The sequence below is a fragment of the Oncorhynchus mykiss genome, chromosome 2 (genome assembly GCF_057628025.1).
Source record: "Oncorhynchus mykiss isolate SJ-2025 chromosome 2, ASM5762802v1, whole genome shotgun sequence".
Classification (NCBI taxonomy): Eukaryota; Metazoa; Chordata; class Actinopteri; order Salmoniformes; family Salmonidae; genus Oncorhynchus; species Oncorhynchus mykiss.
In genome coordinates this window covers 86,930,835-86,949,343 of record NC_143023.1, presented here as the reverse complement: position 1 = coordinate 86,949,343, position 18,509 = coordinate 86,930,835, and the positions used below count along the sequence as shown (strand labels likewise).

Here is an 18,509-nt window from a genome sequence, read left to right as displayed (position 1 = left end):
AAAAACTAATAAAAGGCCTTGTAGATGAATTAGCTTGAGACATCAGAATACTTATATAGTTTAACTTGACAATTTCACTTGATTAATTTAATGACATATATAACAATCACTTTAAAATGTGTCCACTTTTTAATCTTTCACATGAGATTGATGGTAGTTTTGACCAAAGTACAGTAGGCAAACTGGTGCGTAAAATTCGCACCAAGTGGGTGGGTAATGTTACATTCAAAAACTTCTGATCAACTAAGAGTGGAGAGAGTCCCATTGGGAGCGGAGGGCGTATACTTTAGTGTTTGCATAGAAATGTACCCACAGCAGTGCATACCAACCGAAAGGAAGGATGCCCGTTCCTCCTCTGCATACAGTGTTCCAAAAGGAAGTCTGATAATGTGATCCCCAGCAGAACAACTTCACAGCGTGACTCACTCAGTCTGCCACGGGAATAGTCCTACTCGAGAAAAGTACTGCGCTTATTACTTCATGATGATGACATGCTTACATGAGAATAAGGACAGCTCCAAATGAAGGTGTGTGTCACTTTTCTCTCTACAACTGAAAAGTGGAACCGAGGAGTCGAAAGGAGAGCAGAAACTGTAATCAGCAATTGGGTTAAAGGTTTTTCCTAGTATGGAGCAGGAAGAATGCAAGGTATCAGTATGGGTCTGCCGGGAGGAGAAACTGGTCTCCGGGCTGTCCAAGCGCACCACCTGCTCCGATGTTGTCAAAGTTCTACTGGAGGACCAAAACTTGAAGCAAGGTGCGTCAGCGGTGATGCTATCTGGGACCCCCCAGTCTTACTGCATAGCGGAGAAATGGAGAGGCTTTGAGAGGATTTTACCCAATAAAACCAAAATCCTGCGTCTCTGGAGTGCCTGGGGAGATGAGCAGGAAAATGTGAGGTTTGTGTTGGTGAAGAATGAGGCATCGTTACCGAACAACGGACCCAGGAGTGCCGAGGCGCGGGTTGTTCAGAGCAAAGATAGTCCGTGCGTGTTCAAGGAAGCAGCCAAGACCACAATGGCTTTCTCACAAGAAAAGCAGCGGAGGATTGTTAGAAAAGCTTTTAGAAAGTTGGACAAAATAAACAAAAAGAAAGAGGAGACTGTTCCTAAGGATACATCCTCAGTGGAGAAAGTGGAAACGTTGGTGCACTTGGTTATATCGCAAGATCACACCATCCGCCAGCAGATCAAAAGGATCAAAGAATTAGATAGGGCTATAGAGAGGTATGAGGCAAAAGTGCATTTTGACAGAATTAAGAAACATGGTATCAATTATGTGCAGGACACATACATGGTGGAGTCAAGCGCGAAGGCTGATCCAACAGAGAGCGTGCCATGTTCAGCGGAGGCTATCGCACAGTTTGAGGAGTACGCGCTCTGTTGCGAGGTGGTCCTGCGACTTCAGGAGGAGTTGACAGAACGCGAAGCTCTCATGGACATCATCACAGGTGAGATTCAGGAGGAGCTGAACCAAAGGTGGATGAAAAGACGTCAAGATGAGCTGTCGGGCAAAGATACCGATAGTATTGGGGAGTCTGTCGACATCCCCGTGTCTGCAATGGCTCCAAAGGCAGGCGTCGCTGCTCAAGAGACAACTGTGGACAGTTTATCAGAGAATGACTTGGTTTTAGAGGAGGAGAGAGTCAAAATACAGCTGGATACTAGTTTATATATTGGTCTTCGTTTGAACACAGATTTAGAGACTATTAAGGGTGATTTGGACTTAAGCCAGGAGCTGTGGGACGCAAAAGAAAAAGAACTAACGGATTTGCTCGCAAAAATGGACTCTATGGATTTAAATAACGAGAAGTTACCCGATGGTTACAAAGAACCCTCTGGTGTCACTGAGACTGAAATGTTGCCTTCCTTGGAGAAGAGCAGTGGGTGGGTGGAGCAGGCCAGAGGTCTCTCCAAGACCAGCAACACGAACGATGAGGACTCAGACACGGGGCTGAGCTCCATGCACAGCCAGGACTCTGACAATACACCTGTTTGTGAATCACGAGTGTAACTCTTTATTGAAGTGTTGAAAATATGCAATGCCAACTCAGGGACAGTGACATTCTCCACACTAAACAATATGTTTCTCCTTTTCCTCCAAAAGGCATAAGCATGGACACTTAACATCTATAAGGCGTCAGGTAGCCTAGCAGTTAAGAGCATCTGACCTAAAGGTTCCTGGTTCGAATCCCTGACCTGACTAGGTGAAACATATGTATATGTGCCCTTGAGCAAGGCACTTGTAAGTTGCTCTGTATAACAGCGTCTGCTATATGACTAAAATGTAAATAGTATAAACAAGCAATATATATGTCAATTGTGCTGAAATCCTAACAAAAGTTATGGAAAATTGATATAGCTTGCTCTGCTGTTTCTGTGTGTCACAAGTATTAGAAATAGGGAAAACAACAACTGCATTGAACTGCAAAGACGCACATGACTATGGCCATTCAGCTATGAACATACAGGTTACTGTGGAAATAAAGTATTACAACATATTATGATCTGTTTGATTTAGTACTGCCAAGATGTAGCATTTCCCAGATGGTAACTTCTAGAAATATCAAAGGACATTATCAATGAACAAAACCTCTCTCTTGAGAATGTTGTTGATGCATTAATAACAGTTCATGTTGAGAGAATACAAGATTAAAGCCAGTCTGCTGATGCAAATTCAGACCAGCTGTCACCTGATCCAGTGATTGTTTAATTCATCCATGTAGTCGATCCTCACTTTCTCTCCGGTTTCTTGGCAACATGATGGTCATGCCCTATTGGGGGCAATGCCCTATTCAGTTACAGTACAATTTGCTGTGCCAATCAACCTCATGGATCGGTTGTTCTCACCATGGTTTATGTCAGGACAACCATTTGAGAGCTCTAATTGGTTTATCAGGACAAGTAATAGTGTATATGGATCCTGGGAAAGCTAAGACATCCCAAAGTCAATGCAGTGGTTATGCACTGCCCTACTCAGACTGTGGTTCTACAAATTGAGGAGGAGAGAGAAACATAACATGCAGAATCAGTTTCTGTTTATACAACCCCGTCTGCTTCTGTGTCTGGGCGTCGTGCTGTTGTTGTGTTGTTGTGCCCACTGTGCGCTCACTGTGCTGTGTTTGGCACGGGGCGGCAGGGCCAGAGAGCAGCTGCCTAGCCCTGCTCCCTCTGCTGAAAACAGTGGCTTTACATAAGTCAGGGAGGAAGGCTGGGTCAGGCTTCATGTGCTACTGTGTGGGATGGACTGGGACTGTTTGAGAAGGGATGTGTGTGTTTCAGATCTGGAGGATTCGAGTCCCCAACAGCTCAGTGCCACACTAACGCTGTGTTAGTTTTCTATACTGCTGAGATTATTTTGGCCTTATGTTTGAAATTGATCACACAGAGGTGTACAGTATGTGGCCAGACAGACACAGACAGACAGATCAGTGGTACACCAGCACCTTCTCTGATCCCACCAGATGACAGAGAGGGAGGATGGGGGTAGATAATGCTTCATTCAGCAAGATTGAATGGAAATGTTTCAAACAGACAAACAAACAAGAGCATCAATTCCTGTGTACATGAAATAGAGCGGCAGTGTGTTTGGATTGGACACCAGAGAGGAACATCTGGTCAGCGGTGTGTGTGGTGTGTGTGGTGTGTGTGTGTAGAGGAGAAGCCAACAGAGAGAAACACCAGATAGTCACAGGCAGCTGCTGTCTTGGATGGCACAGCTACTTCTTCTCTCTGAAACTGTGTTTATGCTGTGTAGGCTTTGTAGCTGTCTTGGGTAGATAAGGCGATTTAACTGTTTAAGCACTCTGGTAACAGTCACAGATAACACTGAAACACAACCTTGTTGCATTGTCCTCAAACAGCCATTTTACCTCAAACGTATCCATACACTGTACCATACCCACTTCACTTTAAAAACAACCTGGCCACACCCTTACCATAAATAGCATGATTTAACTATAAACTTTAAAAATAAAACGTAGGCGTAACCATCTGTTCCAGGGATTTCCTGTACCATTTCTGTTGCGTTTGTATGATAACGCTATCAGGCTGGTGTTATCATAATGGAGTTACAGCATGTCTGCATTATGCAAGGTTAAAAGACTGACCTTTCAGAGAGACCTCCTGTACCCTTCAACCCCCACCATTCCACTCATGCAATGCCCCCTTAGTAATAAATGAGACTCTGCCCTGGCGATGTTCTCATGGGTCATCAACCTCATCATTCATAAACCCAGGTAATGAACTGTATCGGCAGGAGAGAGCAAATCTATAAATAGTTACAGAGCAGCAACCTGTAAGACCGGAATCATTCTTACGTCAGCTGAATTAAGACCGGCCCTCTAAAACATTAAGGGGCCAATCGTAACTTCCACTTAAGTAGAATTTTCATTTAATATCCCATTGACATCGCTGAATAACTAAGTGAAAACCTACTGCACATCTGGCCAGTCGGTTATGATTCACCCCAAAGAGATCATCAATATGTATATATAATCAAATTTAAGAGACTTTGGTGATATTGAAATACATGCTACATATGCATAGTACAATACCACTCGCATGAGATGAAGCAGGCTCATTATGTGTTTGCTGTAATGAGCCCAGCAGGTAATATCCATATGGGATCTAATAAACCCTCTCTTCATCTGGTGGCTGTCTTCAGGAAATACTACTGACATCGAAACAATCTGGATGAGCGGGGGGCAATAAAACCAAACCAGGAGTGAGTCAGAACATAACATAACACACCTCAAGGTGCCAACTGACAACCACTCTCACCCCCATCCAGACCATTGGAGGAGGATACATGGACCAGACAGGCTAGAATGGGATTATTCTACACTGGAGCTAATTGTTCCACAAGGGGCATGTCAGATGGAGGGGCTGACCCTCTAGTCATTCTGAAACCTGGGGCATGTTCAGCAGGGCACAACATTGAGGAGCATCAGATATAAATATATTTAGCAGAACATGCCTCTCTAACATGTAGAATAAGGAATGTTGGCTCTGCTAATTTCTATCTGAAACATTTAACAATGTTTTCCTACTGAATGTGGCGCTGAAAGAGTGATAGAAAGAGACAGAGGTCCTGTCAGAGCTCCTACTGTAGCTAAGTGCCTAATAAACTTGATGAGCCTGTCTGCTCTGCTCTGTTCTGTTCATCTGTCAATCTAGCTGGATGAACATGGAACATGAAGACTAGGGTGTGGCCTTGTCTGAATCGTTGATGACATCAACTCAGCCTGGCTGTTTGGTGCCATGTAAGAGAGTAATTACTCAGACACAGTCCCCTCACAGGGCCCGTCATAACTCACAGACACAGTCCTCTCACAGTGCTTGTCATAACTCTCAACCCGAGGAGCCACTCAGCCATATTGATTTATAGGAAGGGGTATGGTTGGGTTAATTCCTCCTGCTCCTAGTTTTGAAACCAAAGCAGCTTAATGTTGTTGTTCTACCACGCAGGCCCAATAGGACCGATTAATGCCATGTTAGAGTTAGGCGATAAACATGGGAATACACTGAGTGTACAAAACATTAAGAACACCTGCTCTTTCCATGACAGATTGACCAGGTGAATCCAGGTCTATGAATCCAGCTATGATCCCTTATTGACGTCACTTGTTAAATCAGTTTAGATGAAGGGGATGAGACAGTTCAAAGAAGGATTTTTAAGCCTTGAGACAATTGAGACATGGATTGTGATAGTGTCCCATTCAGAGGGTTAATCGGCAAGACAAAAGATTCAAGTGTCTTTGAACGGGGTATGATAGTAGGTGCCAGGTGGATCGGTTTGTGTCATGCTCAGCAGTTTCCCGTGTGTATCAAGAATGGTCCACCACCCAAAGGCCATCCAGACAACTTGACAACTGTGGGAAGCTTTGGACACTCAGTGTAGATGACACTGATTTGCATGGTTTAGCACAGCACAGAATGCAACCACAACCATTCCTCTCGTAATGTCTGTGAACCCAAATTCTCCAACATCTCCCTGTAACCTAACCTTGGCGGTGCTGTGCTGTGATTTCGGCTGCATAGGACTGGGAAACACAGAGCTGCAGGCAAACAGGCGTCCAGCTAGTTGGAAAGGCTGGCTAGATTAAACATTTACCATAGTAAATACATTCAGCAGGCTTCCTTGATCTCATGCTCCACAGGCCTGTCAAAGACGAAACATACCTGTGTGTGTCAACCCCTTTTAATGACTCACACAGCACAGGACACGGTGTCCCTCTACATACCTGTGTGTGTGTGTGTGTGTGTGACACATGTGTACACGTCCCTTCCAACACTTCCCTGGCATAACATATTCGTGCACTGAACTAGAAGAAAAAAAATCAAACATGTTACATTACAATAACACAACCATGCATTGGCAAAACAAGGTCATGTTTGGTGGGCCAGCCATTAGCTAGGTCCTGCTTTTATGATATATTACCAACAGTCATATGCTCGAGTCCTACTACTTCCAATATTCCCATGCAGCATTCAGAGCTATCGGTGTGAACAGGTTGGAGCTGGCATATGTTATGTTGTCTGTCAGTAGGAAAGAGTGAAGTAAAGAACAGGTTCACAGCATTTAAACAGGTTCTCACAGGAGCCAGTCACGACACTTACGCTGAACAGGGAGTTATGTTAGTGCTACGCAACAACACTCATCCATTATGCAAGTCATACATTTGGGCCCTCTAATGTTACCCTCTGAACAACACAGCTCCTAACAGGCATGGTGCAAAGAAATCACCATGACGATTTATAACAACGCTCCTGACCAGAAGAGCTAATTATCAAAACCAGCAGTTGACGATTTGTTTGTTTATAATTTTGCACTTCACGATCATCATTATTTAAATTTAGTGGTACAGGTGCAGGATCTTAATTTTGATCACTCTTTTGGTGCTGACAACTTTCCTGCACTTCAGGACATGCAGATGAGCTTCGTGATTTACATACATTTACTGAAAACCCACGGTTATATTAACAGTATTGCACTCCTCAAGTAGCCTACTTTCAGCCAAATAGCCTAACCATCGATCATGCAACATTATAGACTAAACATTCAAATCCTGTTGCAGCAGGATTATTTTGCTGTGACAAGATGTCAAATTAAGATCCTATAACTGTATATAAAAACCTCACAGTACAATAAGTTAGAATAACTGCAGTCCAGTCAATGTTTTCATTGGTGGTTATATGGATGAGAAAGCTACAGTACTGTAGGTCCTCCTTACTGTGTGGACACACAGGGCAGGTCAGAAGGAATAATGTATTGAACTCCTTTTAATGAATTATTGGTTTGGTTAATGACAATGATTATTAAATTGGAAATCAGCAAGAGTATAGCTTCTCTATGAAGGGTGAAACAGCAGAAAGATGACTAATGGCAAGTGCATATCTTGCATCTGTCAGGGTTTCCACATATAGTGACATCGTTATTAGTTGAAAACCATGAACATTTAGTAGTTGATTTGTACGCAATTCTTGTTCTTGGAGATAAACGTGAACGTTTTTTTCAAAAATTGTTTTTCTAGATGAGTATAACCTGTGTGTCAGGTCTGTTCAGTTTAGTGGCATATGTTCATTTTGATTCTAGTCCAACTCATCCCAAAAGATGAATGCCAGGAAGCAGGCGGCACCTTTCCCTTTCCTGCTCACTTCCCATTACAGTAGGGTTAGGGGTGTGTGTGCGTGGGCAACATTTTGACATGAGTAAAAACTGAAGCTCTCTCACCTCTGTGTAATTAGGTAATTTGTGTGCTCTCCCATGTAAGATTAGGTACTATCAAAATATGTTTTCATTAATGTATAAAAATTGAATCATGGGCACGTCAAAGACAACAAAGAATTTAGAAACTCCTAAAAGGATTGCAGTGAACCTGGACTAGAGGTGAGAGAAACCGTGTGCTGTCAATAATTCAACCCTGTGTGCCTCCTCCTCCTCATGCAGATGTTAATGCGTCCTTAACAAGAGCTGACAGAGCTTATCTCCCAGAACAACTGGAAGACAAATTGCATCCTGTGTGTGGACGTACCTGCCTAAAAGGTATCTGCTCTATCCATGAGGTTGAGTGGACACATACGGATATAAGTATAGTAGAAACCAAAACACAGCATACAAGACTGGATTAGGAGAATGTAATAGACTTCTGGGAAACGAGACCAAAATAACTAGTTTGAAGGTAAATGTTTTACTACAATTGTTGCGTTTCGGTCTAATTTATGAGAAAACTTTGGATTTTATTTGTTTTGTATGTGTTAACCTTTGGAAATATGTTTTGTGAAACTGGCTAAAGTTTAAATGTATCATCTAATATGCCACACATGGCCTCATACTGTTACAGTAGATGAGAAAATGATGCAATAACCCATGTCCTGTTTGAAAGCAGGTGAGACAGGAGACATTGGGGGGATGTAAACAAAAGTTGCTGACCGCCAAACTCTCACTCTTGCTTCAGGTATGGGGAGCACATCCTTCCCTCCTCCCCTCTGTCCTGGCCAGGTTCTGAGGACTGCCTTTGAGCCTGAACTACCGGGTCAGGGCCATTAGGCTGCGTTCAGACAGGAAGATAGAATCTGATATTTTATTTTCACAAATTGATCTTTTGACCAATCAGATGAGCTCTGAAAAATGTGTGATTGGTAAAAATACCAATTAGTGGAAAATAAATAGAATCAGGCTTCCTGTCTAAACACAGCCTTACAGGGTCAGAGGGTTCACTCAAAGCATTCCTGAGCTTTTAATAGGTCACTACCTTAACTTAGAGTGAGAGTGAAATAGCAAGAGAAAAAACAGGAGAGAAGCAGAACGAGAACATGCATCAACACAGAGCAACGCTAGTTAAATCCACCTACTGGAGGGGAAAAGAGAAAAAAACAGGAGAGAAGCAGAATGAGAACATGCATCAACACAGAGCAACGCTAGTTAAATCCACCTACTGGAGGGGAGGAGAGAAAAAACAGGAGAGAAGCAGAATGAGAACGGCATCAACACAGAGCAACGCTAGTTAAATCCACCTACTGGAGGAGAAAAGAGAAAAAACAGGAGAGAAGCAGAATGAGAACATGCATCAACACAGAGCAACGCTAGTTAAATCCACCTACTGGAGGGGAGGAGAGAAAAAACAGGAGAGAAGCAGAATGAGAACATGCATCAACACAGAGCAACGCTAGTTAAATCCACCTACTGGAGGGGAAAAGAGAAAAAACAGGAGAGAAGCAGAATGAGAACATGCATCAACACAGAGCAACGCTAGTTAAATCCACCTACTGGAGGGGAAAAGAGAAAAAACAGGAGAGAAGCAGAATGAGAACATGCATCAACACAGAGCAACGCTAGTTAAATCCACCTACTGGAGGGGAAAAGAGAAAAAAACAGGAGAGAAGCAGAATGAGAACATGCATCAACACAGAGCAACGCTAGTTAAATCCACCTACTGGAGGGGAGGAGAGAAAAAACAGGAGAGAAGCAGAATGAGAACGGCATCAACACAGAGCAACGCTAGTTAAATCCACCTACTGGAGGAGAAAAGAGAAAAAACAGGAGAGAAGCAGAATGAGAACATGCATCAACACAGAGCAACGCTAGTTAAATCCACCTACTGGAGGGGAGGAGAGAAAAAACAGGAGAGAAGCAGAATGAGAACATGCATCAACACAGAGCAACGCTAGTTAAATCCACCTACTGGAGGGGAAAAGAGAAAAAACAGGAGAGAAGCAGAATGAGAACATGCATCAACACAGAGCAACGCTAGTTAAATCCACCTACTGGAGGGGAAAAGAGAAAAAACAGGAGAGAAGCAGAATGAGAACATGCATCAACACAGAGCAACGCTAGTTAAATCCACCTACTGGAGGGGAAAAGAGAAAAAACAGGAGAGAAGCAGAATGAGAACATGCATCAACACAGAGCAACGCTAGTCAAATCCACCTACTGGAGGAGAAAAGAGAAAAAACAGGAGAGAAGCAGAATGAGAACATGCATCAACACAGAGCAACGCTAGTTAAATCCACCTACTGGAGGAGAAAACAGAAAAAACAGGAGAGAAGCAGAATGAGAACATGCATCAACACAGAGCAACGCTAGTTAAATCCACCTACTGGAGGGGAAAAGAGAAAAAAACAGGAGAGAAGCAGAATGAGAACATGCATCAACACAGAGCAACGCTAGTTAAATCCACCTACTGGAGGGGAGGAGAGAAAAAAACAGGAGAGAAGCAGAATGAGAACATGCATCAACACAGAGCAACGCTAGTTAAATCCACCTACTGGAGGGGAGGAGAGAAAAAACAGGAGAGAAGCAGAATGAGAACATGCATCAACACAGAGCAACGCTAGTTAAATCCACCTACTGGAGGGGAGGAGAGAAAAAACAGGAGAGAAGCAGAATGAGAACATGCATCAACACAGAGCAACGCTAGTTAAATCCACCTACTGGAGGGGAAAAGAGAAAAAACAGGAGAGAAGCAGAATGAGAACATGCATCAACACAGAGCAACGCTAGTCAAATCCACCTACTGGAGGGGAGGAGAGAAAAAACAGGAGAGAAGCAGAATGAGAACATGCATCAACACAGAGCAACGCTAGTTAAATCCACCTACTGGAGGAGAAAAAAGAAAAAACAGGAGAGAAGCAGAATGAGAACATGCATCAACACAGAGCAATGCTAGTTAAATCCACCTACTGGAGGGGAGGAGAGAAAAAACAGGAGAGAAGCAGAATGAGAACATGCATCAACACAGAGCAACGCTAGTTAAATCCACCTACTGGAGGGGAGGAGAGAAAAAACAGGAGAGAAGCAGAATGAGAACATGCATCAACACAGAGCAACGCTAGTTAAATCCACCTACTGGAGGGGAGGAGAGAAAAAACAGGAGAGAAGCAGAATGGGAACATGCATCAACACAGAGCAACGCTAGTTAAATCCACCTACTGGAGGGGAAAAGAGAAAAAACAGGAGAGAAGCAGAATGAGAACATGCATCAACACAGAGCAACGCTAGTTAAATCCACCTACTGGAGGGGAGGAGAGAAAAAACAGGAGAGAAGCAGAATGGGAACATGCATCAACACAGAGCAACGCTAGTTAAATCCACCTACTGGAGGGGAAAAGAGAAAAAACAGGAGAGAAGCAGAATGAGAACATGCATCAACACAGAGCAATGCTAGTTAAATCCACCTACTGGAGGGGAGGAGAGAAAAAACAGGAGAGAAGCAGAATGAGAACATGCATCAACACAGAGCAATGCTAGTTAAATCCACCTACTGGAGGGGAGGAGAGAAAAAACAGGAGAGAAGCAGAATGAGAACATGCATCAACACAGAGCAATGCTAGTTAAATCCACCTACTGGAGGGGAGGAGAGAAAAAACAGGAGAGAAGCAGAATGAGAACATGCATCAACACAGAGCAATGCTAGTTAAATCCACCTACTGGAGGGGAGGAGAGAAAAAACAGGAGAGAAGCAGAATGAGAACATGCATCAACACAGAGCAATGCTAGTTAAATCCACCTACTGGAGGGGAAAAGAGAAAAAACAAAAATGCATCAAAATAAAACAGAGCTTTCTTCAGCCAGCCAAGTATCGGTGTGTGGGATCAAAAAAGACCTAAAGCACACTCCCTTCATTCCACAGCTTTTCCAGTTGACTTAGTTTTCCTTGTGAGCTGACAGATTTATAAGAGCACTAAATCACAATAACAAAACCAGGTTAAATCTGTATTGTTCGTCTGGCAGTCTCTCCACTACAGTGCTTTTCTGACAGTTGCATAAGTAGGGGAAAGTAGAATCCGCCTCTTCCACAAAAACGTCACACAGCTGTTCCATTAGAGTGAACAATTGTGTGGTTGTTAGTGCTGCCTACATACACCTCAGGTAATTACAGGGGCTGATTGTCATTAAAATGTTGTGAAAGAGGCAGATACCCTCCCAAAACACACAACATGATCACCCACAATGTTTGTGCAGTGAAAAGTTTGAGAAAACATTACAAGATGAGAGCCTCTGGTCAAACGTGTAGGGTCTAGATGTAAATGGATGGTGCACTAGCTGCCTAAAGACATTAGTTCAGACTGGCTGCCATTTGTCTAGTCAACATAACTATTTAACTCATTACAGAATCTGTAAAATCCAACAGTAGTGGCACTATCACCACTGTTCATCATAGAATACAAAATGTTACCTCTATGTAGAGATGTTATGTTTCTAATCTCTTGTATAGTTGTATTAAGTTGAGTTTCCCATAAAAAAAATGTAAACCAAAGAGCAGGCAGTGACGCCACGTGACCACCCTCAGAAACATTTTAGGGAATAAATGACTGACCATTAGAAGGGTTAATATTTTATTATTTCAAAACAGCTATACAATAAAAACATTGACGTCTCTACGAGTACAAGATATATTAAAACAACAAACAACTCCACTGGAGCGACGTCACAGAAATTCAGGAGGTAGAATTCACAACGAAATATACACTCCCACATGGAGTGCTAAAATATGATGACACAGCAAATCCCACCTTTAGCCTAGTCGTCGCACCAGAGGGCTGAGTGAAAAGTCACTGTTCTTACTACCCAGCGAGTGCTAAATCGCTGGCTAGCAGTGGTAGGACAAACATTGGAAAGAGGATATGGAGCAATGCCCCATATCAGAAGGCCCTTCCTAGGACAATGATATTCACAACTATGAGCAGTGATTAATCTAAGACATCCAGGAAGGTTGGATCTTGCATGTGATGTTTAAAAAGTTTCCATGGGGACATTACTCTGTAGTCCTCCGTGTTGGGTTTTGAGGGCATAAACAAGAGTACCATCAAGTGCAGGTCCTCCTTTCCTCAGATGAGTTGGGACTCCTGAGTGTTCCTTAAGGGGTTGGTAGTCTTATTCAGGCAGTGACATCTTGATGGCAGTTCCCTATGACAAGTGGAGAGTGAGTGATCAGTAAAAAAAATGCATTATCAACCAGTGAAAGAAGATTAAGGATGGCGCTGACAGGACTGGGGGGTTGTGGCGCTGACAGGACTGGTGTGTTGTGGCGCGGACAGGACTGGTGTGTTGTGGCGCGGACAGGACTGGGGTGTTGTGGCGCGGACAGGACTGGGGTGTTGTGGCGCTGACAGGACTGGGGTGTTGTGGCGCTGACAGGACTGGGGTGTTGTGGCGCTGACAGGACTGGGGTGTTGTGGCGCTGACAGGACTGGGGTGTTGTGGCGCTGACAGGACTGGGGTGTTGTGGCGCTGACAGGACTGGGGGGTTGTGGCGCTGACAGGACTGGGGGGTTGTGGCGCTGACAGGACTGGGGGGTTGTGGCGCTGACAGGACTGGGGGGTTGTGGCGCTGACAGGACTGGGGGATGTGGCGCTGCACCCCTGCTCTTTCAAACGGCATTCAACTGAAGCTAGCCACAAAACATTTTTCTAAGTCTAGATACTGAAAGAGACTGGAGATCTGGTTTGTTGAGCAAACAAGTTATTCTGAAAATGAATTTTTCTAAAATGTTCAGAGAGAGAGAGTTAAATGTAGATGTGGACAAAACACACGTTGACATCCCAAAACAAAACCGACTGAAAAGATTTGCACTTAAAGTGTTGCGGCTATTTCTGTAGCCCAATTTTAAAATAAATTGCCCCGGTAAAGGTCAAAGGAATTAGTTGTTTTTTGAAAGGGCTTTTCAAATTCCTCCACAGGGAAAGAAGAGAAAAAAACAAAACAGGAAGAGAGCACTAAAAGCACAGAGATAGATGCCTGCTGCTGGAGCACTCTCCCTCCTCGGGCTCTAAGAGCACTTTTCACGCAAAACACTCCACACCAGGCTTCTGTATGGAACCTTCAATGCCCAGATGTCAAAACACTGAGGGGCACAAACAGTCAGAGAGCGGAGGGGGAATGAGACATTTCAGACAGCAACACAATGTCCCCTAGACTCCTCTAAAAGATGAACACAATGCCTGTGCGACGTTAATTATCATGACGGTTTAATACTGCTGCATTGGGGGCATTGGTGAAAAAGCAGTGGCGCTAGATCCTGTGACACTGTTGGGGTTTGGGTTTCATGTGGAGGTCCGGAGGTCCGGAGGGGGACTGCAGATGAGGCTCTGTGATGGAGCCATGAGTTGCTCGCAACCTCATTCATATATCCTTATCCTTATCTACATATTCTTTATCCCCTTACACTGTGTATAAGACAGTAGTTTTGGAATTGTTAGTTAGATTACTTGTTGGTTATTACTGCATTGTCGGAACTAGAAGCACAAGCATTTCGCTACACTCGCATTAACATCTAACCATGTGTATGTGACAAATAAAATTTGATTTGATTTTGATTTGATTTGAACAGGTCTCCTAGGAAACCATGCTGTGGGAGCTGGATTACAGAACATCACAGGGCCCGAGGTACTACTACAACTCTGCCTCAGAGGAGTACTCTAGTCCTCCACATTAATGAACATAGACAACTGTATTATACTGTAGCCTCGTTTAAAATCACTTCATGAAAAGCATAGTTTGATATGGCCTTGATCATGCTATATTTAGAGCTAATCTGATAAAGAATTAAGGACACACACTCATACATACAGCTAAACATCCCGAGTGGTGATAGAGACATGCATAACGGCACATCCACCAAGCGCCATACACATCGGGATTAAAATCTTTAATGTTACAATGCCCTTTTCAAATATTGTCACCCCATTATTGAGCTCTAGCCCCCCCCCCAAGGTAAGTTGCTAGCTAGCATTAAATTTATCTTATAAAAAAACAATCAATCACTAGTTAACTACACATGGTTGATGAAATTACTAGTTTATCTAGCGTGTCCTGCATGGAGGAATGGGCCAAAATACCAGCAACAGTGTGTGAAAACCTTGTGAAAACATTTGCCAACAAAGGGTATATAACAAAGTATTGAGATAAATGTTTGTTATTGACCAAGTACTTATTTTCCACCATAATTTGCAAATAAATTCATTTAAAAAATCCTACAATGTGATTTTCTGGATTTTTTTTCTCATTTTGTCTGTCATAGTTGAAGTGTACCTATGATGAAAATGACAGGCCTCTCTCATCTTTTTAAGTGGGAGAACTTGCACAATTGGTGGCTGACTAAATACTTTTTTGCCCCACTGTACATCAAGACAGTGATAATAAAATATAACTCCAGAAGATATCTTATCGGAGTTCAGCATAACCTTGTAATGTCAGGGGTTGCTACGACACACACAAAGTCCTACATGCGTCAAAAGAACCAGAGGACTCGAAAGAGTCTGCCACAATGAGGAGCAAATATTGCATCTTGCTGTGAACAAAGCCACCTTTGTCAGTGATACCGAGAGGCCTTTTCTAGCGCAACACTGGCCGTGTGGGACCTGGACGTGAAAGCCTGTGAATGGCTGGGTGAGAGTGCAGTAGAGCGATCACAGGTGCTGATGGCAGGGCTACAGGTGAAACAGACCTGTGGCGATCAGATGCAATCCTTCACTCCCATATTAACTTTCAGCTCCTGGGACCTCTATGAAGGATTATCAGAGCAGAATCTATGCTGCATGTGAAAGTCTACTACTCTAGATTAGTGTGCTAAGTTGATATACTGAGATCAACATTACAACAGGATCTGGGTTAGCTACAACAGCAAGAAATTCCTTTGCCAAGAAAATAATTTTAAATCCATATAATGTGATTGACATTCAAACTCCATTAACAATGGCTAACTGTGGCTACTTGCTCTACTGAAACATTTAGGCTAGCTGTCATGTAGTAGCAGAATGGTGGTTTCTACAGTTCTCCTACAGCCACGAGGAGAGCGTCACCACTTTGGACAAAGGGGGCAATTTTTGTCTTTCTGCTCAAGCAGACACACAGCATGCATAATTTAAATTACATTTCACTGCAGCAGAAACCACAAAAGGGAGGGGACTTTCACAAAATCTTTTCCTGGTCAATGAATGACTCAGCAGTAGGACTTTCCCACAATAGCTAAATAAAGGCATATATACACAAGCACACATATTTGATCATTCTTGTCCCTTTGGAGGGGGGGTGGGGGGTGGTCTGTTCGGTTGGAATGAGTTCTCATGATACAGCAAGTAAGACACCTATGGACAGAGGTTGGTCTATACAAATAAATAATGCACTCACTAAGTCGCTCTGGATAAGAGTGTCTGCTGAGAATACAGGTGTGCTGCCTGGGACAAAGGTATTGGTAGGTCGAGGACCTTTGAGAGGGTCTCTACCTTAACTGCTGCTCTGACTAACCTGCAGGCCATTGACACTTTGATCATGTTCTTGAAGGGATATTTAACTATTATCCTACAAGGTCCAGAGCATGATGGTTTTCTGTTCTACCTGATAATTAAATTTCACCTACCTGGTGTCCCAGGTTTAAATCAGTCCCTGGTTAGAGGGAACCAATGGAAGAAAAAAAACTTGTGAAACTGGCTTTGAGGTCGAGAGTTTGATTGAGGGTTCTAGACAGACAAGTGGGTGTGATATTCAACATGCTCTTCCATTGTAGTCTTAAAGTATTGGTAAGAAGTTATTAAAGAGTCAATTCAATAAATGTTTCTTCTCTTCTTGTCTGTTAAACTAGGAATCTAAACCTACAGTAGACAACTTATTGGATTACTTATCCATCTGTGACATCCACATTACAAAGCTTCACATGGAATCATGTTTCCCAAGCATGTGCACTGTCTGGATTTCCCTCTGTTCCTAGTCTCCACGGAAACACTAGCCAGTCTGAACAGCAGACCAATGCTGGGAAATCAGGAGTGATGTCATTAAAAATTAAAGGCAACTATTGTATACAGTGTTATGGGAGCATGGCAGTGGAGGCTAAGAGTATACATGTCCAGAAAATGCTATTAGTTTGTTTAATCATTGCTTTTACTCTTGACAAACAGCTCTGGTAGTCCTGGGCAGTTTGCATCGTCTCAAAACAAATAATCCCATTGAACTCCACTGAAATATATGTAAAATAGCTGGTGCTCTGGTCATAGATCCCATGCCCCATTTCCCTTTGTTGTTGGTTACATAAGCCTTACACCTGAACAAATAACTACAGAGTGCTACTGAACCACACACACAGTGAGTGATCAGGTTCCAGAGTTAAAGCATGTTCAGCAGCATATCACTACTGAGTCACCCTGCCAGCCATGTCCTAATCTGGTTCCAGTAGACCTGTACTGGGACACCCACCTCTCTGAACAGCAGCATATCACTACTGAGTCACCCTGCCAGCCATGTCCTAATCTGGTCCCAGTAGACCTGTACTGGGACACCCACCTCTCTGAACAGCAGCATATCACTACTGAGTCACCCTGCCAGCCATGTCCTAATCTGGTCCCAGTAGACCTGTACTGGGACACCCACCTCTCTGAACAGCAGCATATCACTACTGAGTCACCCTGCCAGCCATGTCCTAATCTGGTTCCAGTAGACCTGTACTGGGACACCCACCTCTCTGAACAGCAGCATATCACTACTGAGTCACCCTGCCAGCCATGTCCTAATCTGGTCCCAGTAGACCTGTACTGGGACACCCACCTCTCTGAACAGCAGCATATCACTACTGAGTCACCCTGCCAGCCATGTCCTAATCTGGTCCCAGTAGACCTGTACTGGAACACCCACCTCTCTGAACAGCAGCATGTGGCCGTATCCAGGTGCGACCCGTCATACAGGGCCGTTTTGAGCCCCACATTTTTTGCAAAAGATAAATAAATACAGGCTTTCCTGTTTTGCATCTTATTTTGGCATTAATGTGTCACATATCAGTTTGCAAACAATGTAAAAAATATATAATTGAGTTAATAAAGCCGCATACAAACATGGTCTCTCTGTTGTTTTCTTGAGTAAGGCAGCTCCAAAATGCAGGTGTTTCAGCCTAGCTCAGTGCTTTCTGTGGTGGTGGTGCAACCCAGCAGAAAATACAGAGCATTGCGCCATGATTGGCTCAGTGTTCAGTCACTTATGAGGACATTACGTCACCGCCAAGTCGAAGGGTAGAGCTAGAAAATTCAAGCCCCTTGGGTGCTACCATATGGCACATTAGAGGTGCCCACCCAAGAAGGCTCAAGGTCATTGGCCACAGATTACATCAAATCACATATCTACAGTAGCTTTGATTGGACTGATAATGTCAACATCATACTTTCAAAGTCATAGCTAGCAATTATCATCATGAAGTCTAAGATTAAGGGTCTCTTTTCCTAGTTTGCTGGCCATGCTGTCAATGAAGCATGATTTGTGCCAGGCTCAAAACAACTGTTAACTCAGAACTGGAAATCTGAGTGAGTTCAAGACAACTGGGAACTCGGGTGAAAAACAAATACATTTTGAATTGTCATTAGCAGTATGGCTGCAGTATGGCAGGTGGCATTGTCATGCTGGAGGGTCATGTCAGGATGAGCCTGCAGGAAGGGTACCACATGAGGGAGGAGGATGTCTTCCCTGTAACGCACAACGCTGAGATTGCCTGCAATGACAACAAGCTCAGTCCGATGATGCTGTGACA

General features: G+C 43.5%; 2 protein-coding genes across 3 annotated transcripts in view; one reads left to right on the top strand and one right to left on the bottom strand.

Moving 5' to 3' along the window:
• The first annotated feature begins 255 nt into the window (after positions 1-255).
• On the top strand, positions 256-2,500 carry rassf10a (Ras association domain family member 10a). Its single transcript, XM_021575393.3, has one exon. It carries the CDS (start codon positions 628-630, stop codon positions 2,011-2,013), a length of 1,386 nt encoding a protein of 461 aa, XP_021431068.3. The 5' UTR covers positions 256-627; the 3' UTR covers positions 2,014-2,500.
• Positions 2,501-12,321: 9,821 nt separating this feature from the next.
• si:ch211-266k8.4 (uncharacterized) overlaps positions 12,322-18,509 on the bottom strand; it is a 52,651-nt gene continuing 46,463 nt past the window's right edge. For both annotated transcript variants that reach the window (XM_090211391.1, XM_021575388.3), the window contains one exon: positions 12,322-12,909. In XM_090211391.1, coding sequence (XP_090067517.1) covers positions 12,831-12,909 — 79 coding nt within the window. In that variant the 3' untranslated portion in view covers positions 12,322-12,830. The remainder of the gene's footprint in view (positions 12,910-18,509) is intronic.